This window comes from Eschrichtius robustus, chromosome X (assembly GCF_028021215.1).
Source record: "Eschrichtius robustus isolate mEscRob2 chromosome X, mEscRob2.pri, whole genome shotgun sequence".
NCBI classification, from domain to species: domain Eukaryota; kingdom Metazoa; phylum Chordata; class Mammalia; order Artiodactyla; family Eschrichtiidae; genus Eschrichtius; species Eschrichtius robustus.
The window spans coordinates 12935650-12960524 of record NC_090845.1 but is presented as its reverse complement, the minus strand read 5'-3'; the positions used below and the strand labels follow the sequence as shown (position 1 = coordinate 12960524).

At 43.8% G+C, this 24875-nt stretch overlaps 1 protein-coding gene across 2 annotated transcripts in view; it reads left to right on the top strand.

Moving 5' to 3' along the window:
* The window catches only part of ASB9 (ankyrin repeat and SOCS box containing 9), a 31419-nt gene extending 19978 nt beyond the window's left edge, over positions 1 to 11441 (top strand). Inside the window, exons 4-7 of one of the 2 annotated variants that reach the window (XM_068533156.1) lie at positions 1535 to 1685; positions 3378 to 3512; positions 4978 to 5169; positions 11226 to 11441. In XM_068533156.1, the coding sequence (XP_068389257.1) occupies positions 1535 to 1685; positions 3378 to 3512; positions 4978 to 5169; positions 11226 to 11350 (603 nt within the window). In that variant the 3' untranslated portion in view covers positions 11351 to 11441. Of the gene's footprint in view, positions 1 to 1534; positions 1686 to 3377; positions 3513 to 4977; positions 5236 to 11225 lie in introns of both variants that reach the window. The other variant, XM_068533157.1, reaches the window with a different exon arrangement.
* The last annotated feature ends 13434 nt before the right edge of the window (positions 11442 to 24875 follow it).

The following is a 24875-nucleotide window of genomic DNA, read 5'->3' as shown; positions in this document are numbered from 1 at the left end:
TAAATAAATTTTTAAAAAATTGAAAAAAATAATTTCTTATAGCAGCAGAGTAGAGCAGGTGAGAGGGGTCAGAACACAAACAAGCTTGCCGACCATGCCAAGAAAATGGGCTTTGTCCTGAGAGCAGCCGAGGGCCATAGATGAGTGCATCATGAGGTTTATATTTTGGTTAAGAAAACTTACCCCAAACTTGGAAACAGGGCCAGGACTAAGCAGAGGTGAGAAAGGAGCCTAGGGTGCAAACTCTAAAGAGCTGCTCACTCTCAGGGTCGTTCAGCACTTTTGTAACCCTGGGAGCGAGTGTCTCCTTAAAGTTTGCACCCTGGACATCTTTCATGCGTCACTAGTCCTGGCCTTGCGGGGAAATAGGGCATGAGAATGACGTCCCTGTCTTCACAGTATCATCGTTTAACCGGTTCACCAAAGAATTCCTTGATAGAGGAAAATGCATCTGCGTTTGGCTTTGCTCTTTGCCATTCAATTATAGCCCAAACACTGTGAAGTTAGATGTTAACTTGTACGTTTCAGTCTGATTTCCAGTGTTAGAAAAGATAGCCCCAACGATTATAGTTTTATGGCCCTATAGGATATTAACCAGTTTTGTATCTATTAGCAAATTTATTTCAGCATTGCATTGACTGACTATATAAATTCTCCTTTTAGCCATCCTTGCCATTTTACTGGTTCCCTCATTAATGAATGAGCTGAATAAAATCTTTGGCTTGTGTTCACTCTATATTTGGATGAAAGTGATGTTTTTAAATTTATTTATTAATTTATTTTTGGCTGTGTTGGGTCTTCGTTGCTGTGCATGGGCTTTCTCTAGTTGTGGCGAGCGAGGGCTACTCTTCGTTGCGGTGCACGGGCTTCTCATTGCGGTGGCTTCTCTTGTTGCGGAGCACAGGCTCTAGGCACGCGGGCTTCAGTAGTTGTGGCACGCGGGCTCAGTAGTTGTGGCTCACGGGCTCAGTGATTGTGGCTCGCGGGCTCTAGAGCGCAGGCTCAGTATTCGTGGCGCACGGGCTTAGTTGCTCCGCAGCATGTGGGATCTTCCCGGACCAGGGCTCGAACCCGTGTCCCCTGCATTGGCAGGTGGACCCCCAACCACTGTGTCACCAGGGAAGTCCCGCAAGTGACATTTTTAAATAAAAAAAAATAATACATTAACAATTTTAAAAGGTTACTCTAACTTCTGCGGGGAAATTGGATTGGTGTGGGATGGGTCTAGGATGGCATGTTTAAAATAAGGTGATTAGTGGGAATTTCCTGGCCGTCCAGTGGTTAGGACTGCACACTCCCACTGCAGGGGGCACAGGTTCAATCCCTGGTCTGGGAACGTTCTTGGTGCATTACATTCCATACCTCATCCGGTTTTTCACAACAACTTTGGGGAATTTGTTATTTTTTGTCCCCATTTTGTAACTGTGGAATTTAAGGCTCAGACAAGTGAAATAATAGCTTGAAAATGGTGGAGCTTAGGTCTGAAGCCAGGATACCCCACTGCCCGCCTTCATGCTGGAGCTTTTCTTTCTAGGTGAATGGTGTTACTACAGACTGGCATACTCCCCTGTTTAATGCTTGTGTCAGTGGCAGCCTGGATTGTGTGAATTTGCTTCTGCAGCACGGAGCTAGTCCCCACCCTGAGAGTGATCTGGCGTCCCCCATGCACGAAGCTGCTAAGAGAGGTAAATCTGTTGAGAATTTAAGTTTTCCACCCACTCCTTCAAGGGACATCTTACTGTTGAAGGGAGGAGGGAAAAGGAGGTATACGGAGCAGTTGTTCTCAGTATGTGGATCCTGGGACCAGAAGCGTCAGCCTGACCTGGCATGCAAATGCAGATTCTTGGGCCCCATTCCAGACCCGGTGAATCAGTAACTTTGGGGGTGGGGTCCAGCCATCTGTGCTTTGTTTAACAAGCCCTCCAGGTGATTTCTGATGCACAGTAAGTTTGAGAAGCACCCTTTTAGAACATTTGGAATGTTGCTTACTGCTGTGTTTCCGGAACAGGGCCTGGCATATAGTAGACTATCCATCAGAATTTGTGGAATGTGTTGTTGAACCCATGACCCCGTAAAGTCAAGTTATTTTATAAAACAAATTATAGTCTTCTGTTTTAAGGCCTTAAAGAATATTGTCTCAGGGCCACCTAAGTTTGCTAAGTGAAACAAACTTTCAATTTTTGGAAATATAAGATGTTATATACAGTTTGGGGTAAGTCTCCCCATCCCCAGCTTTGTTGAGGTATAATTGACAAATAAGATTGTATATATTTAAGGTGTACAGTGTGATAACTTGATACACGTATACATTGTGAAAGGATAACCATAATCAAGTTAATTAACACATCCATTGCCTCATATAGTTACCTTTTTTTGTGGTGAGAACATTTAAGATCTACTCCCTTAGCAAATGTAAAGTACAGTATATACAGTATATATATTATTAACTGTAGTCACCATGCTGTACATTAGATCCCCAGAACTTATTCATCTGGGATAATTCTTTTCGTAAAGTCACAGTTTTCCTGCTATTCTTAACTCTGAGACAAGAACTAAAATTGTAAGTTTTACTTTTCCCTGATATTTCTCCTCCTCCTCAACATCATGATGACCGTACCTTGCCCCGAGGGCTATTTCCGCAGTGGCTTCACAAAATGGCTTCCCATCATCTTTACAGCAGCCCCATTTGACTGGATCCACCCATATTATAATTATCTCCCAAAGCACTGGCATTTCTTCACGAGGAGACATGTTAACTCATCATATTCACTGGACACATAGAACTAAAATGGTATAACAAGATAAATGCAAAGGAGCAATGTTTCAAGTATGATGTCCTAGACCAAGGAAGAGTGATTCTGCTTTCACCAAACCCAGTTGGCCACACTGGGCCTCACTCACGTTGGATTTGGCACCTTCTTCTAAGCCTCGCCTGTGCCCACCGTGGCCTGTTTGTCCCAGGGCCTGCCCTTGGTGAGGTTGTAACTGTCCTTCCCTGTTCCACGGTCCCCTCTGTGCCCTTTCTTCTCCAGGTCCACCTTTAGTCCCTGTTGTTCCATACCTCTCCTCAGCTCTCACTTTGATTTCTGTAATCAGGCTGATTACAAAGCCACCAACAATTGAAAAAGGCTGCTCGTTGCTTACCGTGGCTGGTAAACTCAAGTGGAGTTCCACCCAGAGCTACAGATGCCATCTTATAGTCAACCCATTAACTGGTGACAGTGTTGAAGATCATTCCCTATTCTAAATAGAGGAAATAGCTTTTGGTCGCTGGATAAGTTGTTGGAAAGTTTAGACACACAAAAAATGGGCGAGGTGGTGTTTCCCTAGCTACGAGAATTTGTGCTGTAACTGTTTTCTCCCACTTTGGGCTGCAGGCCACGTGGAGTGCATTGAGTCTCTTGTGGCTCATGGGGGCGACGTTGACCGTAACATCAGCCACCTGGGCACACCGTTATATTTGGCTTGTGAAAACCTGCAGGTGGCCTGTGCCAAGAAGCTTCTGAAATCAGGTAAAACCAAAAGCAAAAGATAACAAGGAAAGTAAATGAAAAGTAAATTAAAGGTATTTGAAAGCTCTTTCTATCGTAGCAGAGGAAAGAGCGTGGGCAATGGAGTCGGACAAGATCAGAGTTCATATTGACTGTGTTTCTGTGGGGAATTAGTTTAAACTGTTTCAACTTTAGTTCTCTCACTTGTAATGAGACTAGTGATAATAATGATAATGATGATGACATCTCCCAGGATGGTCCTCAATGATTAGTAGTTTCTCCTCCCTCCCTCTGGCCATTGATATTATTAGGCCCTGAGTAACTTGCACAGCTGCTGGATTAGGGCTGAATCTTCAGATCTGGGGCCGCCTTCACCAGTTCTCTTTGATTTGGAAATAGAACTTGCCCCATTTTTAGTCCATTGTAAATATTATATTTTTGAAAAGTCGTAGGTCGCATCATTCTTTTTCACCTTCCTGCTGTTATCCAGCCCCTTCTTCAACACTTGGGATACCACTTCATCACCTCTTTAATTATCTGAGTCCTGGTTATTCTTTAAAAATCCAGTAATCTTGCCCTCCGCTGAATGCTCTTACGGTTCTCATTGCCTTCTACTCACTTGGCAGCCATTACCATGAATTAGGAGATTGGTTCTCTCTCTCCTTCTCTCCCTCTCTTTCTTCTATTACCCTAGGTGGATTTTAAGCTCCTAGTCAGGAAAGGGCCATGTTTGGCATCCCTCACAAAGCTAAGACCAATACAAGAACAATTCAATTAACATTTGTTGACTGGCCCTAGATTCCCATTTTACTAGAGGGGCAGCAGCTCAGGCAAAGTCATATGTCCCCACACATCGCAGTGGGAGCCAGCATCTGGACTGGGGTAGGGATTTGTTGAGAGTGTGAGGATGGAATTGGGTGGGGATGGTCCTCAAATTCTACCTTATCCCCGAAGAGGAGGGCTTTGCCACCTTCCCTGTGATCTTGGGATTGGCCACCCCAATCTAGGCAATGCTGCCATAATTGATTGCCCTTCACAGTCCAGATCACATGGTCCCAAGTCTCTGGTTTAAACCTCACGGCAGTTGCTCGGCGTGTAAATGTGGATAATGGCCATAGATGAGATTTCACCGTCTAGCCTCACTTCCGGCCTGTACTGGCTAATATTTGGGCTCCATTAATGATGAATGTGCAGCTTTCATGCCACCAGGATTCTTCTTGCATGTATCACACCTGTGTAGAGTGCTCAAAGGCGAGGTTTTCAACCTCATATGTCATAGAGCTCATGTGGTACATTCAGTCACATTGTCAAGTGGCATTTTCCCCGTATGATTAAATGGAATCAAGTCACCTCCCGTTTTCTCAGGAGAACTACTGTGCCTGCTATGGATGCCCTTTTGTTAGGGAATTTTGAGGTGCAGTGCTTTGAGAAGGGGGTGCTTGCACTCTGCTCCTTGGCTGACTCTGTTGTTCTTGTGACTGTTTAGGAGCGAGCGTGAACCAAGGCCGGGGGCTGGATTCCCCTCTGCACGCAGTGGCCAGGGCGTCCAGTGGGGAGCTGGCCTGCCTGCTCATGGACTTTGGAGCAGACACCCAGGCCAGGAATGCTGAAGGCCACCGTCCCTTGGAGCTGGTGCCTCCAGAGAGCCCCCTGAGCCAGCTCTTCTTGCAGAGAGAAGGTGCTTCTCCTTTGCCTGAATCTAAGCCCTAATCCATAGACTCCTGTGGGCTCTAGCAGGAGGCAGGTACTTACCGAGTTCTGACTTCGGGTCTTATGAAAAAGATTGTGCTCTGCCTTCACCAAACGTGGGGAGCTGACATAGTTTAGTATTCAGCGAGGTACAGTACTGGTTATGTAATAAATAACCATCCTGCTCTTTGGCATGTTGGAGACAGGCTGTTTGGATGATCTAATGTTCATATGTGGGATAGGCCAGCTTTCAAAGAATTAAGATATTGTTTTAAAATGTTAAAGTTACCTAAGACACGCTGTATTTTCAAAAAATTTTTATTGGGGTATAGTTGATTTACAATGTTGTGTTAGTTTCAGGTGTACGACATGCTTTATTTTTTTAAAAATTTATTTTATTGAAGTATAGCTGATTTATAATGTTATGTTTATTTCTGCTGTACAGCAAAGTGATTCACTTATACATATACATTCTTTTTCATATTCTTTCCCATTATGGTTTATCACAGGATACTGAATATAGTTCCCTGCGCTCTACAGTAGGACCTTGTTTATCCATTCTATATATACTAGTTTGCATCTGCTAACCCCAAACTCCCAATCCATCCCTCCCCCACCCCCCCCCCCTTGGCAACCACAAGGCTGTTCTCTATGCCTGTGAGTCTGTTTCTGTTTCGTAGATAAGTTCACTTGTGTCATATTTTAGATTCCACATATAAGTGATATCATAGGGTATTTGTAAGCCATGCTGTAGAGTGATGCAGCAGAAGCGTCTTTGGGGTTGTACAATGCCCCAGGATGTCTTACTGCAGTACAGATGGGCTGAACTACTGGGCATTTGGCTTCTGGGATGGGGGGTAAGAATGCAACTCATTGAGTATTACACGGTATTACTTTCATGTTGCACAGCGATCGGAAGACATTTACTATTGGGTTGGCCAAAAAGTTCGTTCGGGTTTTCCGTGCCATCTTATGGAAAAATCCGGATGAACTTTTTGGCCAATCCAATATAATAAGTTAATCAACACTGAGTCCACACTCCTCTATAAATAAAAACTGACACTCCTGACCCAAACCACTAAACACTGGGGTTGAGCAGTGTGCAAGGGTGTGGGGGCACTTCCCTGGGCTGCGAGGTCACGGGTGAGCTGGGGTGGGGAGCAGAGACCCCTCAGATTGCATTCTTACTTGTCCCTAGAGGTGGAGAGCAGCCAGCTCAGGACCTGCTTTTTTTTACCGGAGTGTGGACTTTGTTGAGTCTTAGGGGTTGTGGGAGTTTGAAGTAGCCTTCCCTACCAGAAGGATTCTTTTTTTATTTTTATTTTTTTATTTTTTATTTTATTTTATTTATTTATTTTTGTCTGCGTTGGGTCTTCATTGCTGAGCGCGGGCTTTCTCTAGTTGTGGCGAGCGGGGGCTACTCTTTGTTGCAGTGCGCGCGCTTCTCATTGTGGTGGCTTCTCTTGTTGTGGAGCACGGGCTCTAGGTGCGTGGGCTCAGTAGTTGTGGCATGCGGGCTCTAGAGCACAGGCTCAGTAGCTGTGGCGCGCGGGCTTAGTTAGTTACTCCATGGCATGTGGGATCTTCCCAGACCAGGGCTCGAACCCGTATCCCCTGCACTGGCAGATGGATTCTTAACCACTGTGCCACCAGGGAAGTCCCAGAAGGATTCTGATGTCATGTGACCTGGTTATTTTCTCCCCACATGCTGAGAATTAGGGCTCTGGGCAGAATTGTAAAGTGGCCCCTGAATCCTTCTTCCTGCTACACCCACTGCCCCAGCGTACTTGTGGCCATAGCCTGCCTTGGGGCCCCCCCAAACAAGGCCTGTGCTCCCCGAGCCGAGGCACAAGGAACAGTCCAATAGAAACCCCTTTATGAGAAGCAGTGGGGTCACCCCTGGGCAACTCTGCCCGCACTTTGACAACTTCTTGTTTTCAAAAAAATTGTATCTCTATAGACGGGGCCGATTTCTCCAGCAGGCACAGATGGCACAATGCGTGGGGTCCACCATGTTTTTAGGGGCCTGCAGAAATGTTTTAATTTCTTTTAAAATCAGAAGGAAAAAAAATGAATAGAACTCAACCTGGGTTATATTCATCTTTATACTGGCACTTATCCCTGACATTGTATCTAGCACATGTGATTAGTAACTTCCTTCAGAGTGCCTTAGTGAGAGGAGATTAAGTTCAGTTGCCCCACAGTATGCCTTTTGCAGCTCGTTAATAAATGCTTTGAGCACACTGGGAAATCCTTCATTAATATACGCCTTGAGTACATTGAACATATCTGGAAGGTGCCCTAAATTTCAACAGGGACCTTCTGTATGTGCTCTGAGGACCTGATTGAAAATATTTCCTTTCTTTCTTTCCTTGTATATATGTCTGTTTCTACCTCTTGTTTTCCATCACCTGAGAAGTATGCAACCCAGTTTATCCTGTAGCTTGCGGTGATGCTATAGGAAATTGAAGCCGAATCCGGCCTCTGTACCCTGACACTGAATTAAATCTCGGAGACAGAGTTTTGGGTGAAGTAGAAAAGAATAGCTTTATTGCTTTGCCAGGCAAAGGGGGCCACGGCAGGCTAATGCCCTCAAAACTGTGTCCCGACCTGGAGGGGGTAGTGAGGAGTTTTATAGTAATGGTTCAAGGAGAGCATGATCAGCTCTTGGACATTCTTCTGATTGGTTGGTGGTGAACTTGGAACCTTCTGGTTCCAACTGGTCTGGGGTCTCCGTGCTTGTGGTCAGCATGCAGTTAACTTCTCCCACCTGGTGGGGGCTTCAGCATCTGCAAAACAGCTCAAAGATATTGTTATGTGTGTCCCTTGAGGGGAACCAGGACCCTGCCCCAAGGCTGCACTGTTGTTTCTCTTGACTGTTCCTCCCTTGTCTCCTTATCCCCTCCCTTCCCTAATTAGCATCGGTTTGAACCTGCTTCTTGGAACTCAGGGAAGGTCAGGGAGGCTGAATGAAGCCTATTTCCTGTAACCAAGAAATGGGGGACACGGAAGGGCTTTCGTGCCCTGGAGCCCCACAGGTTCCTGCTTGGTATCAAAGTTAGAGGCCACTGTACCCTTTTGGTTGCATTCTCAACCCTGGCCACACAATACAATGACCTGGGACACGTGCCTTTACAAAAACCAGATGCACAGGCCCACCCGACAGTAACTGAAGCAACATCCCTGGGGTGGAGTTTAAAGCCCTCGCAGCCCCTCCCTCCCCAGTCAGGCTTGAGGGCTACTGCTTTATGGGATTCTTGAAGGTATACAGCTTTGCCTTTTAAAAAGTTTTTAATAACCAAAAGGGAATTCCCATTACAATTTAGTGCAGGGGCTGGGGATGGGAAATCATTTCCCATCTTTTTACCCTATGACAGGGTTTTTCAAGCTCAGCACTATTTACATTTTGGGCCAGACGGGGGCCATCCTGTCCTGTGCACTGTAGGATGTTTAGCAGCATCCCTGTCATCCACCCACTAGATGGTAATAGCAACACCCCCCCCCCCCCGCAAGTTGTGACAAACAAAATTAGCTCTAGATATTGCCAAGTGTCCCTAGGGAGCAAAATACTCCCCTCCCCCCTTGAGAATCACTGTCTTAAGATGTGAACACTTGGCTGGATCCCTATGCAAGGTTTGTGCTAGTTCACTTTTCACCTGTGAGTTGAAGCACTGGGACAACTCTGAATGCAGAATATGAAAACAAATATGAAAAGACCTGTATGCAGAAAACTATAAGACACTGATGAAAGAAATTAAAGATGATACAAACAGATGGAGAGATATACCATGTTCTTGGAATGGAAGAATCAACATTGTGAAAATGACTCTACTACCCAAAGCAATCTACAGATTCAGTGCAATCCCTATCAAACTACCACTGGCATTTTTCACAGAACTAGAACAAAAAATTTCACAATCTGTATGGAAACACAAAAGACCCCGAATAGCCAAAGCAATCTTGAGAATGAAAAATGGAGCTGGGGGAATCAGGCTCCCTGACTTCAGACTATATTAGAAAGCTACAGTAATCAAGACAGTTTGGTACTGGCACAAAAACAGAAATATAGATCAGTGGAACAGGATAGAAAGCCCAGAGATAAACCCACACACATATGGTCACCTTATCTTTGATAAAGGAGTCAAGAATATACCATGGAGAAAAGACAGCCTCTTCAATAAGTGGTGCTGGGAAAACTGGACAGCTACATGTAAAAGAATGAAATTAGAACACTCCCTAACACCATACACAAAAATAAACTCAAAATGGATTAAAGACCTAAATGTAAGGCCAGACACTATCAAACTCTTAGAGGAAAACATAGGCAGAACACTCTATGACATAAATCACAGCAAGGTCCTTTTTGACCCACCTCCTAGAGAAATGGAAGTAAAAACAAAAATAAACAAATGGGACCAAATGAAACTTAAAAGCTTTTGCACAGCAAAGGAAACCATAAACAAGACGAAAAGACAGCCCTCAGAATGGGAGAAAATATTTGCAAATGAAGCAACTGACAAAGGATTAATCTCCAAAATTTACAAGCAGCTCATGCAGCTCAATATCAAAAAAACAAACAACCCAATCCAAAAATGGGCAGAAGACCTAAATAGACATTTCTCCAAAGAAGATATACAGATTGCCAACAAGCACATGAAAGGATGCTCAATGTCATTAATCATTAGAGAAATGCAAATCAAAACTACAATGAGGGATCACCTCACACTGGTCAGAATGGCCATCATCAAAAAATCTACAAACAATAAATGCTGGAGAGGGTGTGGAGAAAAGGGAACCCTCTTGCACTGTTGGTGGGAATGTAAATTGATACAGCCACTATGGAGAACAGTATGGAGGTTCCTTAAAAAACTAAAAATAGAACTACCATACGACCCAGCAATCCCACTACTGGGCATAAACCCTGAGAAAACCGTAATTCAAAAAGAGTCATGTACCACAATGTTCACTGCAGCTCTATTTACAATAGCCAGGATATGGAAGCAACCTAAGTGTCCATCGACACATGAATGGATAAAGAAGGTGTGGCACATGTACACGATGGAATATTACTCAGCCATAAAAAGAAACGAAATTGAGTTATTTGTAGTGAGGTGGATGCACCTGGAGTCTGTTGTACGGAGTGAAGTGAGTCAGAAAGAGAAAAACAAATACTGTATGCTAACACCTATATATGGAATCTAAATAAACAAAAAAAAATGGTTCTGAAGCACCTAGGGGCAGGACAGGAATAAAGATGCAGATGTAGAGAATGGACTTGAGGACACGGGGAGGGGGAAGTGTAAGCTGGGACGAAGTGAGAGAGTGGCATGGACATATATACTCTACCAAATGTAAAATCGATAGCTAGTGGGAAGCAGCTGCATAGCACAGGGAGATCAGCTCAGTGCTTTGTGACCACCTAGAAGGGTGGGCTAGGGAGGGGTGGGAGGGAGACGCAAGAGGGAGGGGATATGGGGATATATGTATATGTATAGCTGATTCACTTTGTTATAAAGCAGAAACTAACACACCTTTGTAAACTCCAATTAAACTCCAGTAAAGAAGTTAAAAAAGAACAAAACAAGATAAATATGACTTCAGGTAACATTTATGCTTCACTGATAGCTTCTTATATTTGAATATCTTAAAACTGCTAAATTTATGAAAGTATTTGCATCCAGAAATATGACCTTATTTTTTTTAAAGGTAAAGAGAAGAAAGGCATTAAACATGGATTTTCTTGTCAGTGCTGGGAATTCCATACTTTTGTAATTCCAAAATTAGCTCCTATAAGCCTCCATTGGTGAGACTGAGCTTTGAAGGTCTTTGTTCTAAATCAAAACCTAGCAAACTCATTTCAGTGAGATACCAGAAAAGAGAGAACATGGCCTAAAAATGCCTCCTGCAAAAAGCAGAACACGGTCTTAAGCTGCACCATATTATTGCCTTATAATAGTGTCATAGCTTGTATGCTTTCAACGAAGGAAGGGAAAAGTCTTAGATCAGTGAAACCCATGGGTGACTTGTCTTATCATCTTTCTCCAGGTCCCCCTTCTTTGATGCAGTTATGCCGCCTTAGAATTTGGAAGTGCTTTGGGATCAAGCAGCATCATAAGATCACCGGACTCAACCTCCCTGAGGAGCTGAAATGGTTTCTCCTCCACATTTAAATGTGTCAAGGGAATGGCATCACAAACAACAGACAAACGTTACCGAGTGTTGAGGCTACTGGGATTTTAAAATAAAGTCAGGTTTATTAGAGTTCGGCTAGTTTTTTTTGTTTTTTTTTTTCCAAGGAGATTTTTATTTGTAAAGGAACATACTGGGTACTTTTGTGTTATTGGTTGGAGGGCATGAAAAATTCCACCACACCCCTCCGCCCCCTGCCGCCTGGAAGAGGGTGGCTAAGATAATAACTATGGTGTTGAACGTGCCAAGCACTGAGCTGGGAACACTTTACGCTTCACCTAATTTAGCTCTCACAGCAACCCCACCAGGTGGGTACTATGCTCTCCCCTTCTCCAGGTGAGACCCTGAGACTCAGGGAAGTCAATTTGTCCCATTACCCCCAGTGAGGACAGACAGCCAGATTCGAGTGTAGGTTTTCTGTTGCTAACCTGGGGACTTGTGAGGGAGACAGAAGTTTCCAGTATCACTCTCCTGGCTCCATCTCTGCTACAAGGGAAGGAAGATTAAAGAAGCAAGACATTGCTTTGACTACGTCTGACTGTATTTTTTTTAACCTTCCCTGTTCTTATGACAAGACCACCACTGCCCTAGTATAGGACAGTGGGCAGTTCTTTTCTCAACCAAATGTCCTATACGTATCAGGCATCTTCTAGAACCGTGCTGTTCAGTGCAATAGCTACTGGCCCAGTGGTTCTCAACCAGGGGTGATTTTTCCCCTTAGGGGGTATTTGGCAATGTCTGGAGACTTTTTTGATGGTCACAACTGAGGGCGACGGTACGCCTGGCCAGTGGGTAGAGGCCAGGGCTGTTGCTAAATATCCTACAGTGCACAAGACAGCCACTACAGCAAAGCATGATCCAGCCCAAAACGTCAATAGTGCCAAGGTTGAGAAACCCTACACTAGCCGTATGTGGCTATTTAAAAAATGTAAATTAATTAAAATTAGATACAATTAAAAATCCAGTTCCTCAGAGTCATTAGTCACATTTCAGATGTTTAATAACCACACATGGCCAGTGACTTCTGTATTGGACAGCACAGACACGTATAGATCATCGCAGAAAGTTCTGTTGTTCCATTGTTGCAGAAATTCCTATTCGACAGCACTCTTCAGATGCTCGACAAATGGATTTTAACTGCCTTGCAGTTTCTGGTTTATATGAGACCTGTGATATAATTTAGTAATGATGGCTGTAGTTTGTCTTCTCTCTGAGACATGAATTTGGGGCTCCATTGGATCAAGAGAAAGTAAGAAAATATTGTACCCACTTAAGGCAAATCCTTACCTGTAAGATGACATATGGCCTAGATGACCTGTAAAGATATTTCCTATGTAATTTTTTGTGATTCTAAATTCAATTTGCTATATGAAAAAGAAGACTCCAGAATATTGTTCTAAAGTGCCCAACTAGGTACCCAGAAGATGGCGCTGCTGGCACACAATCATTTAAGCAAAACAGTCGCTCCTCATAAATGACCCATTGTAAGATGGTTTTCAACATAGGCTCTGGAAATTTCCATGCAGGGATGAAAACTTTGTAGTGGTAAATTCCATTGACACTGGGTTTTCTTCTCTTTCAGTGTGCTCAGAAATTCCAATGTGAATTTATATCACCTCCCTGCTTTTTTTTTTTTTTCTTTCTTGGTCTGATCATGTTTACATTTTTAACCGCTCAGAATTTAGACAGAAAACGAACACCAACAGCATACCGCTTGCTAGTTCAGTTAATTTCATGAGTTCATTTGTTCAGGACATATTTAGTGAGTGCCAGGCACTATTCTAGGCACCAGGGTAGCCAAGTGAAGGAGATGGGCAAAGGTACTGACTTTCTGGATCTCACACTCTAGTCGGGAGAATCATTTGCTAAGGAGTAAGGAGCTTAGGCATTTTGCTATAGTTTTCTTTTTGAAAACACTAGTTTTTTGTTTTTTTGTTTTTTAAATAGCCTGGTTTCTCATAGAAAATGTATCGGACAGAATGTTGCTTATGTTAATCTTCTCTTGGCCAAATTCTCTGAGTTTAACCCAGGACTGTACAAAAGTACTAGAACAGCATTTTTCTTCTCAGATCTTCCAGCCAGTTAACCAATTTGCAAATCCATGTAATAGATGGTCATCTGCACAGATGGGAAAAATACCACCACCTGCCTCATTGCAACTTAGGAAAATTTCAAATTACTTCACTTAGCAGTGCTCAGAAAGAAGATTCTATTTAAATAGGAAGTCTATTTTTATGAGTCTAGATGTGGTTATATTTATAAGTGATATATACCTTTGAATGCTTTATCATCACGATCTGGCACAGCCTCATAAATTCCATCATCAAAGCTGGTTCGGTGACATTTAATAGAACCCCACCTTTTTGAATGAGGGATGTAAATTTTTAGCATGGTGAAACCATCTTTTAAAAATGCTAATTACTTTGTCTGTTTTAAGAGTGCAAACTTCCCACATATTTCTTGTAGCCCAGTCTCATATTGTAAGTTTACTACATTCCCTTGGTTTTATCCAGTAGAAACGCTGACCAGTTGGTACAAGAAGAAGGCAAGAAGAGGCCAGCGAAGGATGATTGATTTATCCTGCGTTTATATTGGGGCTAATTGACATGGTTTGATACTCCATGTTCCAGGCTGGAGTAGTTAGTCATTAAGCAGTCACTCGGGCTCAGAAACAATGGAACGAGATGTGCTCTGCTGTCTGATCTGGGGCACGGGGGGGTGGGCATTTACAATCCGATGAAAGCCCAGCATTAGGGCTAGTGTAGAAGACCTGATCAGCAAAAAAAATCAGCTAAACAACAGCTCGTGTTTTGGAGGGCGTGCTAAGGGCTAGACCCCTCGCACCAGTGTTTTATAAGCCTTACCCTCCAACCTTCACAACTCTGGTATCCCCATTTTACAGATGGGGGTACACAGGGGGAAAGGAATTTGCAAAAAGTCACAGGTGGTGAAGCCAGAGTTTAATGCAGAAGCCAGAACTCTTAACCATTATACGGCCCGCCTTCTATTTTCTTCAGTAAATCCCAGAGCTCTGGTTCCTGGGTCCTAAAGCCCCGACTTAGTTTCCCAGAAGGCCTTGGAAGTGGAGGCGGAGCCACGTCCTTAGGTCAAAGGTCTCGGCATAAGGTCAGGAGGCTGTGCCGGGTTTAGATCGAACATCACCCAACTCTTACCCCAGCCACGGGAACCAGCCTGGGAGCCCCCAGACTTGCTGCGTCTTGAAGCAGGTGGGTCAGCCTTGCCCTGCCAGTGATACTGGCGAACAATGCCTTCCCGTGGGACCAAGCCCAGCGTGGCAAAGGAAGCTTTTTTCGTACTGAGAGTATTTGGTACTGACTTCGTCAGTGAAAAATCATTATCAGTAGTGGGCAGGGTGGAGGGGAAGCTGTCTGGGCTTTGAACAACATCGTCTGACTGTGCATTTGCGAGTTCTGCATGTTTTTTTTTTCTTGCTGTATTAGTGTTCTATTGCCGCATAACAAAGTATCACAGACTTAGTGGCTTAAAGCAACATGAATTTATTATCTCACAGTTTCTGTAGGTCAGAGGTCCAGGCATGGCGTGAGTGCATTCTCTGCTCAGGGACTCACAGGGCTGAATCAAGGTGTTGGCTAAGGCCACAGTTCTCATCCAGGGTTCAGGGGTCTTCCTCCAAGATGACTGGTTGTTGGTAGAATTCAGTACCTTGCACCTGTGGGACTCAGGTCCCTGTTTTCACGCCTGCTGGCTGTCAGCTGAGGACCGCTCTCAGTATCTAGAGACCACCCACAGTTCCCTGCCATGTGGTCCCCTCCGTAGGAAGTTCACAACATGGATTCTGGCTTTCTTCCAGGCCGTGTAGTACATCTCCCTGCATTCCTATGCTGTGACCAGCTGGAGGAAATCTCTGCTTCTAAAGGGCCCACCTGATGAGGTCAGGCCTACCTGGATAATCTCCTGATTGGGAACCTTAGTTACACCTGCAAAATCCCTTCAAATGAGCACCTAGATTAGCGTTTAATTTAATAACTAGCAGAAGGAGTGTGTACACCAGGGACCCAGAATCTTGGGGGCCATTTTAGAATTCTGCCTACCGTACCTACTAATGGCTAATAACCATCAATGTGGTGTCAATTTATCTGAGGTCCGATATATAATAACATGATAATGATTGTTTTTGTTATATAATCAAACGTATATAGTGCTTACTCTATATCAGGCATGGCTCTAAGAATTTCACAAACATCAAGTCATTTAATACTTATAATAATCCTGTGATATACATTTTACAACTAAGGAGACAGCCACAGAGAGGTCAGGTAACTTCCCCCAGGTCATACAGGACTGTCAGGGACCACATAATTCCTTTAATCACATCAAACCTAGATCAACAAGTTTGGCAATGATGAAGGAAGGGCTAGGTGGGGCCAAGAAGTGGGACTTCTCAGCCTTGCCTCCATTCCCTCTGGAGCCTGCTCACTAAGTACAAGGTCACTGGCCTGCCTGCCTGTGGGTGAGGTGGGGGAGTGCGGCTCTCCCTTGTACTGGCTGTCACGATGCTTCTGTAAATCTAGGTATGTTGTGGACTGAATGTGTCCCACCGAAATTCATATGTTGAAATCCTAACCCCCAATGTGATGGTATTTGAGGTGGTGTCTTTGGGAGGTGATTAGGTCATAAAGATGGGGTCCTCATGATGGGATTAGTGCCCTTATAATGGAGACCCCAGAGCATTCTATTGCCTCTTCCACCATGTGAGGACACAGTGAGAAGATGGCCATCTAAGAGCCAAAGGCTGGTCCTCACCAGACACCACATCTACTGCCGCCTTGATCTTAGACTTCCCAGCCTCCAGAAGTGTGAGGAATAAATACTTGTTGTTTAAGCCGCCCAGGCTATGGTGTTTTTGTGATGGCAGCTTGAATGGGACCAAGACAAGGAAGGACAGTTTCAACTAGGCAGATGTTTTACAGGAGACTTTACTACCATTTATAGAAACCAGAAGGGAAACCAAGTAACATGCCTATAAAATGCAGCTATGTTTGCTACTGGTCCACCTCCTGGCCCCTGGCCAACTTCCCTCAGGCAGAGGGCATTGGTCCTTCCCTCTCCCGACTTCCCTTCAGCACTTACCTGTGATGTCTCCTCCACGCCCAGGAGCGTGAAGCCCAGAGACGGACAGGAGCCTCCAGGTCTGCCTCCTGCTCAAGGCCCACCTTGCATACTCTAGTTTCCCGTCTGATTCCTTGGGGATGTCACGGGAAGTCTCTTCTATCAGATGGCCCGGCAGCCCCCAAATGCCAGAGGCACTCACCATCAGAGGCAGGATAAGGGGGATTTCTGTTGGACGTAACCTGGAGGCTTGTTTTGGTGAGTCGGGAACAGGAGCTTCCAGGCCTTCTTGTGTGTTTCTCTGGTCCCACCCTTCAGAGTGTGTGGGCTGGGGAAGTTGCGCTCCGGTTCGGCTTCCGCCACCGACTCCTCTTGACGAGGAATGCGGCAGGCATTCTTGGCACGCTCTCCTCAGTACAGAAAAGGGCCCAACCTTCACGCCGTATCCCCCATGATGTGCTGGAGGAGAACGTCCTCCTGTCTAATACACCCTACGAGACCTTTGGACTCCTTCAAGTGTATAAATTCTCACTGATTTGCCAAGATTGATTTTCTACCCTTTACTTCACAAAATCCATTGTGAGGCCGAAGCAAGTAAAATTGATTTCCACTCACTTTCCTCCCCACCCAAGGTCTCTTTGCTCACTCCAGGCGATATGAGATTTTTTTTCGACTTTCTATGCCCTTTTGAAAAGCTTTTTCTTTTTTAAAGTACAGTGAAATCAGGTGGTTCTACAGGCCTGTGTGGGAATTTTAATGTGACGTTTTAAGTGTTTAAGCTTCGTTGGCTTAGAAGATACCTCTGTTGGAAGATACTTCTGTTAGAAGATAACCCTGCTGGATGCCTGAGTATTTACGTTGTAAACAATGGGGACGGTAGCATCCTGCTTTTTGTCCAATTCACATGTTGTGTGTTTGACTTAAGAATGCACTTCAGAAAGCCTCAGGTGGAAATTTCTTCCTCTGAGTTGCATTGTACAGACTCAAATGTAGTGGGTCTGCGTTTTACCCTTCTCCATAGGATATAAGAAATGTCCCATTTATTTTAATTCTCAAGTGAATTGGTTCCAAACCACTATCATCCTGGCTGGAAATTCAGCATCAGTCATAATACGGACCCCACTGAAGGGTTAAGCAGAGATCTCAAGGGTCTTATGGTACCCGGAACATGCAAGGAGGGCCTCCTGGTCTTAGGTCGAGGTGGGCACTGATGACGTTGTCCAGTCCCACGTGGTTTCTTGGATGCAGGAGGCTCTGTGGCAACCACGTGACCTAATGCTCAGATGGCGGCTGGGAGCCCTGGTGCCTGAGAGCCAGACTCCCTCGAGACACCCTGTAGCAATTCTCTCTTAACGCTGTGCCAGTTCTCCAAGCTGTTGTGTGGGAAGAGGGCATGAGCACATGCTTCTGGCACCCACCCCCAAACCACAGTCCCCTTTCAGTCTTGGGGGAATTAATGTCTCCCCATGTTAACAGATTCCACCCTAGGTCTCCAAGTGTTCTCTGCCTTCAAGCTCTGGGAAAACTTAACATGATCCCCTCAGTGAGTTTCAGAAATGCAAGCCAGGAAAGTGGGCACTTAACACAAAAGGTGCCTGCCTTTAGGGAACCCCAGCCTCCAGTCCCGAATTATAAATGTTCGTGAGCCCAGGGAAGTCCAGGCTCGGGTAGTTTCTATTTTTCCAATGAAACAGGAAGAGTGAGTAGGAGAAGGCGACTTTGTAGGTCAGAGGGTGGAAAAGATGTGAAGTGATTGTCTCCAAGAGTGGAAAAGTTAACTCTACCAGAGAACCGTGGTAGGATAGTTGGGTATGCAGAGTACCCACCTGAGATCTGTCGTCATGATTGTGTTTCTCCTCCAGCCACACTCAGTGCTCAGGTGCAGCCCTGGCATGGGTGAAGTGCTGGGAAAGAGGGACAAGGGAGTTAAGAGGAGTACACACACAATGTTCATTGCAGCTCTATTTACAATAGCCAGGACGTGGAAGCAACCTAAGTGTCCATCAACAGATGAATGGATAAAGAAGATGTGGCACATATACACAATGGAATATTACTCAGCCATAAAAAGAAATGAAATTGAGTTATTTGTGGTGAGGTGGACGGACCTAGAGTCTGTCATACAGAGTGAAGTAAGTCAGAAAGAGAAAAACAAATACCGTATGCTAACACATATATATGGAATCTAAAAAAAAAAAAAATGGTTCTGAAGAACCTAGGGGCAGGACAGGAATAAAGACGCAGACGTAGAGAATGGACTTGAGGACACGGGGAGGGAAGGGTAAGCTGGGGCAAAGTGAGAGAGTGGTATGGACATATATACACTACCCAATGTCAAATAGATAGCTAGTGGGAAGCAGCCGCATAGCACAGGGAGATCAGCTCAGTGCTTTGTGACCACCTAGAGGGGTGGGATAGGGAGGGTGGGAGGGAGACGCAAGAGGGAGGGGATATGGGGATGTATGTATACACATAGCTGATTCACTTTGTTATACAGCAGCAACTAACCCAACATTGCAAAGCAATTATACTCCAATAAAGATGTTAAAAAAAAATAGGAGCACACAGTGGTATGGTTGCTGTCTAAACTGGGCAAGGAGGGATAGGAGGACAGGGCTGGGAGACAGTAAAAAAGTGGTAGCGCCAGTGGGTTGGAAGTCCCAGTGACCTCAGTGAGTCAAAGAGCTATTGGTATCTAGAGCAAGAGGGATTGATTGTTAGTGAGAGGCTGGAAATCAAGATTTTGGAGGTAGTTTGGTTATTGGAGATGACAGACCTATGAAAAAGTGAGTGCATTAAGTGGGTGGGTTAAGGAAAAGATCATTGGAACTGAAGGCTGCAAGGAACAGAGAAGTGAGGCCATAGGGTGAATTACCTTCTCCATGAGCGGGAAAATTGCCAAGAACAATGACAAGCGTAAAAGATTAAGAGGGAGACAGAGAGCTAGGTCTAAAAACCAGACATTTGTTGATGACCGTAACAAGGAGGGGTGGGGGGTTGTATCCTCTGGCGATATTCCTTTAAAAGGAGTTAGAGGTTTGAGGGAGGAGGAATAGAAATGATCTAGAACAGACGTTGGCAAAGAAGATTAGCAGACCCAATCCATCTTGCCTCCTGTTTTTGTAAATAAAGTTTTCTTGGAACCAAGTGACACCCATTCATTTACATAATCTCAATGTCTGCTTTGGCACTACGTCAAAGTTGAGTAGTTGTGACAGAGACCATAAGGCCTGCAAAGCCTAAATTACTTACTGTCTGGTCCTTCACAGAAAAAAGTTTGCTGACCCCTGAACTTGAATTAGCAGTGGAGAATATTAACCTCACAGTGAAAAGAAAGCACAATTAATATCACAGTAACTTATCTTGCCAAACACATGTCAAATCTTTCTGTTCCTTTCAGTTTGGGTCTGTTCTCGGTCACCAGATCAAACATTTTGACTCAGTAGATATTTTTTTTCCACAGTGAAATCAACCCATTGGATGGTTGAAATGACAGAATGACTGGCCACTTTAACTTTGTGCGTGGATATATTTTTCTATGTAAGCCAGAGCCAGCGTACATGATTATAATGTATGAAATGTACGGAGGTAAATTTCTTCAGGTGCAAATCCAGATTGCCAATTATTCAAACATAAACCGCAGGCTATAGCACTACCCTATGTCTTGTTAGGGTACTGAGTAAAGATGCTAGTGGATCTGGCTGCCACAACCAATTTCCTGTTCTAGCTTACCTTGTTCCTTGCTATTAGTCTTAAGAATGGGGAACTGTCCTACATGGCTTTGCCCAGTGTAATGAGACAGGCAAGCATAGCATTCCTAGAATAGTCGATCTGAGGTTTGCCAGGGGTCACTCACATTCCTTCTCTGGAAAGTTTGAATCAAGCAAAACAAAGACTCAGAGAATGGTCAACTGTGTCAAGTAAATGGTGGGGCACTGGAGTAAATATTCATGTGTGCCTATTGTTAAGCTTCTTGAAATTATCGTTTTTATTCCTTCTCTTTCTGGAACCTGAAATCTATACGGCTTCTTCTTCCATGAGATCTTTGTCCTTTCACTTAAACTAGCTTGAGTAGATTCTACTCCTTAGAACCAAATGATTACTGAAACAGTCTGAGTGCCAGATTCTTGGTCATAAGGGGGTCCATTGTCTTGTCTCTTTTAGGATTAAGATGTGTTCCCCAGGCCAGTCGTCCTTTGTGCCCTTTGTCATAAGGAGAAAACAATATGGAGGGAGCAGCTCAAATGCAAATCAGTCTTTACCCTTGGGAAGACCGTCAACAAACAGCACTAACCTAACGGAAGCCGAGTCGATAGGTAACACTTTCTGTAACAGATACACTTTTCTCATCTTACTAGGAAGGACTGACACTTGAATAACAAGAGCCACTGGGGTTATTTGCTACCCAAAGATAGCCTAGGGATACTCGCAGACAAAGCTAAGAGTGATCATTTGAGGTGCACATGGTTTCCTCGGAAGGTTTTTATTAACTAGAACGTCACCTTGGTCGTTTTCCTCCCTACATTTTGCAGAACTGACGTTAACCGTGGTGTTTGTAGAAATGTATTTCAAATGTGGTTGTATCAGTTATGCTCTGAACCTGTCAAACTGCAGTGATGGAAAAAAGTTAAAAAAAAAATTCCTCCAGAGCCCCTAGCTACTGACAGTTACTGATGGAAACAGACCCTGTTGTGCCCTTTGGCTTATTAATAAGTTCTTCTGATCCAATCACTTCCTACGTTAGTTGGGTTTAGTGAAAATGTGTTCTGCTGTTTGGGGATTTAGCAGCAGAAGAGAGGAAGAACGAAGCACGTGTACTAGTACCAGCTACTACGAAAACACTACCCCAGAGATGTGGAAAGCTTTTGATCAGTGAAAATCCTGATGTCTCAGATTCCAAGGCTCTAAGCGGACTCTCTTTTCCACGCCTGATCAATGATGACTCCTTTCCCTCTGATGAATGAATAAGCAGCTCTCTGTCTTTAGTTCAGTAAACTGTGGATGGAAGGCAGCCATTCTACTAGGCATCCCCCACCATGGTAGTGATGCCAAATTGGTTGTTCAATGAGGCTGGTAGATAGTTTCCTGGTGCTGTGGGTTTCTGTGTCTCATGGGATTTCCACTCTAGGTCCGGATTGGAGACGGCTACTTTATTTTTATTTATTTGTTTATTTTTTAGCATCATGGATTTTATATTCCCTAAGTTTTTTATTTTTATTTTAAGAAAAATTTTTATTGAAGTGTAGTTGATTTACAATATTGTGTTAGTTTCAGGTGTACAGCAAAGTGAGTCAGTTATACATATACATATGTCCACTCTTTTTTAGATTCTTTTCCCATATAGGTCATTACAGAGTACTGAGTAGAGTTCCCTGTGCTATACAGTAGGTCCTTATTAGTTATCTGTTTTATATATAGTAGTGTGTATATGTCAATCCCAATCTCCCAATTTATCCCTCCCCTCTCCCCTCTGGTAACCATAAGTTTGTTTTCTACATCTGTGGAGAGAGCTACTTTAGAAGGGAGAAAAACTTTCGATTGAGGGAGAAAAACTTTCGATTGATGTGAGACTTCCAACTCTAGCATGCTCGAAGAAGTCATCCAAACAAATGACTTTTCCTGTAAACTTTCATCATCTTAGGTTTGTCACAGTGAGCAAAGGTCTGTCTTTAAGTGGAGAGTCGTGGCATAATGAGCTTCTCTGAATAAGTTGGTTAGTCATGAAAAGAATGACTCAGAAATTAGTTATGAAGCTTGTTTTCATCTGATGTGGACTAACAGGACAATATTGGATATTTGGCTGCTCTCAGTTTAGAGGAGCCCTTCAGCAAACGCTTTACCTGACCTAGTGGAGGCAACATAATGACAATAGCTTATTTTTTAAAAAAATGTATTTGGTTGAAGTAGAGTTGATTTACAATGTTGTGTTAGTTTCTGCTGTACAGCAAAGTGATGCAGTTATACATATATACGCATTCTTTTTTATGTTCCTTTCCATTACGGTTTATCATAGGATATTGGATATAGTTCCCTGTGCTATAGAGTAAGACCTTGTTGTTTATCCATTCTCTATATAATAGTTTGCATGTGCTAACCCCGAACTCCCAATCCATCCCTCCCCCACGCCCTTCCCCTTTGGTAACCATTAGTTTGTTTTCTGTGTCTGTGAGCCTGTTTCTCTTTTGTAAATAAATTCATTTGTACTATTTTTTTAGATTCCACGTATAAGTGATATCATACGGTATTTGTCTTTCTCTCTCTGACTTTCTTCACTTAGTATGATAATCTGTAGGTCCATCCATGTTGCTGCAAATGGCATTATTTCATTCTTTTTTTACGGTTGAGTAGTATTCCATTCTGTATATATATACAATGGAATATTGTAGATATGGTAGAGAAGATATGGTATATAGATATATCTTCTTTTTTTAAAAGTATTTTATTTTATTTTATTTATTTATAATTGTTGGCTGCGTTGGGTCTTCGTTGCTGCATGCAGGCTTTCTTTAGTTGAAGCGACCGGGGTCTACTCTTTGTCACGGTGAGTGGGCTTCTCATTGCAGTGGCTTCTCTTGTTGCGGAGCATGGGCTCTAGGTGCGCGGGCTTCAGTAGTTGTGGCTCACGGGCTCTAGAGCGCAGGCTCAGTAGGTGTGGTGCACGGGCTTAGTTGCTCCACAGCATGTGGGATCTTCCCAGACCAGCGATTGAACCCGTGTCCCCTGCATTGGCAGGCGGATTCTTAACCACTGCACCACCAGGGAAGTCCCTAGACATATCTTCTTTATTCATTCATCTGTTGATGGACACTTAGGTTGCTTTCATGTCTTGGCTATTGTGAATAGTGCTGCTACGAACATTGGGGTGCATGTAGCTTTTCGAATTGTAGTTTTGGACAATAGGTTTTGATAGTGGTATGCTGGTAAACGTTAAACATCCAGGTCTCCATGAAAAAAATACAAACATCTGATTTGTAGTGTTTATCAGATTTTTTTTCCCTAATTTTATTTATTTATTTATTTATTTTTGGCTGCGTTGGGTCTTCGTTGCTGCACGCGGGCTTTCTCTAGTTGCGGCGAGCGGGGGCTACTCTTCGTTGCGGTGCGCGGGCTTCTCATTGCGGTGGCTTCTCTTGTTGCGGAGCACGGGCTCTATGCACGTGGGCTTCAGTAGTTGTGGCTCACGGGCTCAGTAGTTGTGGCGCACGGGCTTAGTTGCTCCGTGGCCTGTGGGATCTTCCCGGACCAGGGCTCAAACCCGTGTCCCCTGCATTGGCAGGCGGATTCTTAACCACTGCGCCACCAGGGAAGTCCCAGTGTTTATCAGTTTTAGTGGTGTAAATATGCCCATTGTGGCCAATTTCAGGCCACCAACCGAATGCCATTGAATGCAGAGTTGGGAACAAATAAGCTCAGTCAGCTCTTAGGAGACACCACTGTCTTCGAGGAATGGTTAGACCATACACAACAAGGCTGGCTCCTGTCAACTACTGAAGAAGAATATCTGATGGAGAGGAGAGTTAAGGGAGATGTTTTGATGATGTCACTTTTAATTGTGCCTCATGTTATGGCTTAAACATGAGCTGTCTCGCTTGACGTGGATTCATTTGGCCACTCTAGGTAAATTGTACGTGACCTCTGATGACTTCCCTTTTTCATTGTGGCAGTACAGAATTGGGGAAAGAACTTTGTATTGGAGTATGGGTGGGGCACACTGGGGGAAAGATGTTGCTTCTGTGTACAGCTCTTCCAAGTACTGACTATTTCACTCCTGGGCAAAGCATATGTCACCCACCCCCTTCACTGCCCTCCTCAACAACTTATGAATAACATCCAGGGACCAGCCAATTCAAAAGCAAACCTAGAGGGCTGTGCATTTTACCTTTTGTCTTCTCGATTCTCCCTCTAGAAGTTCAAACAATAGGACAAGGAATGGAAGACAGAAACATGATGTCAGCAAACTCACCAAGCCCAGAGCAAACTGCAGTCTCCTGAAAGGATTTCATCACTTTGACGCTTAAAAATGTAATGTACAGCATGGTGACTGTTGTTAACAATCAGTGTTGTCTAACAGTCAGTGTTGAAAGTTGCTAAGAGAGCAGATCTTAAAAGTTCTCATTGCAAGAAAAACACATAGCTATGTGAGGTCATGTATGTTAACTAGACTTGACTGTACATTTCACAATATATACATATGTCAAATCATTATGTCGTGCACTTTAAACTAATACAGTGTTACACGTCAGTTTATCTCAACACAACTGGGAAAAATTAAAAATTAAAAAAACAGATTCCTTGAAAGAAAAATGAACATAAAAAGGGAGTTTTCCCCTATAATTCAAAAGAAGTGCGTATAATTTGCTCAGTGAAATCACCAAACACTTCTGAATTCATTAATTCTTTGTAATACAATTTGGA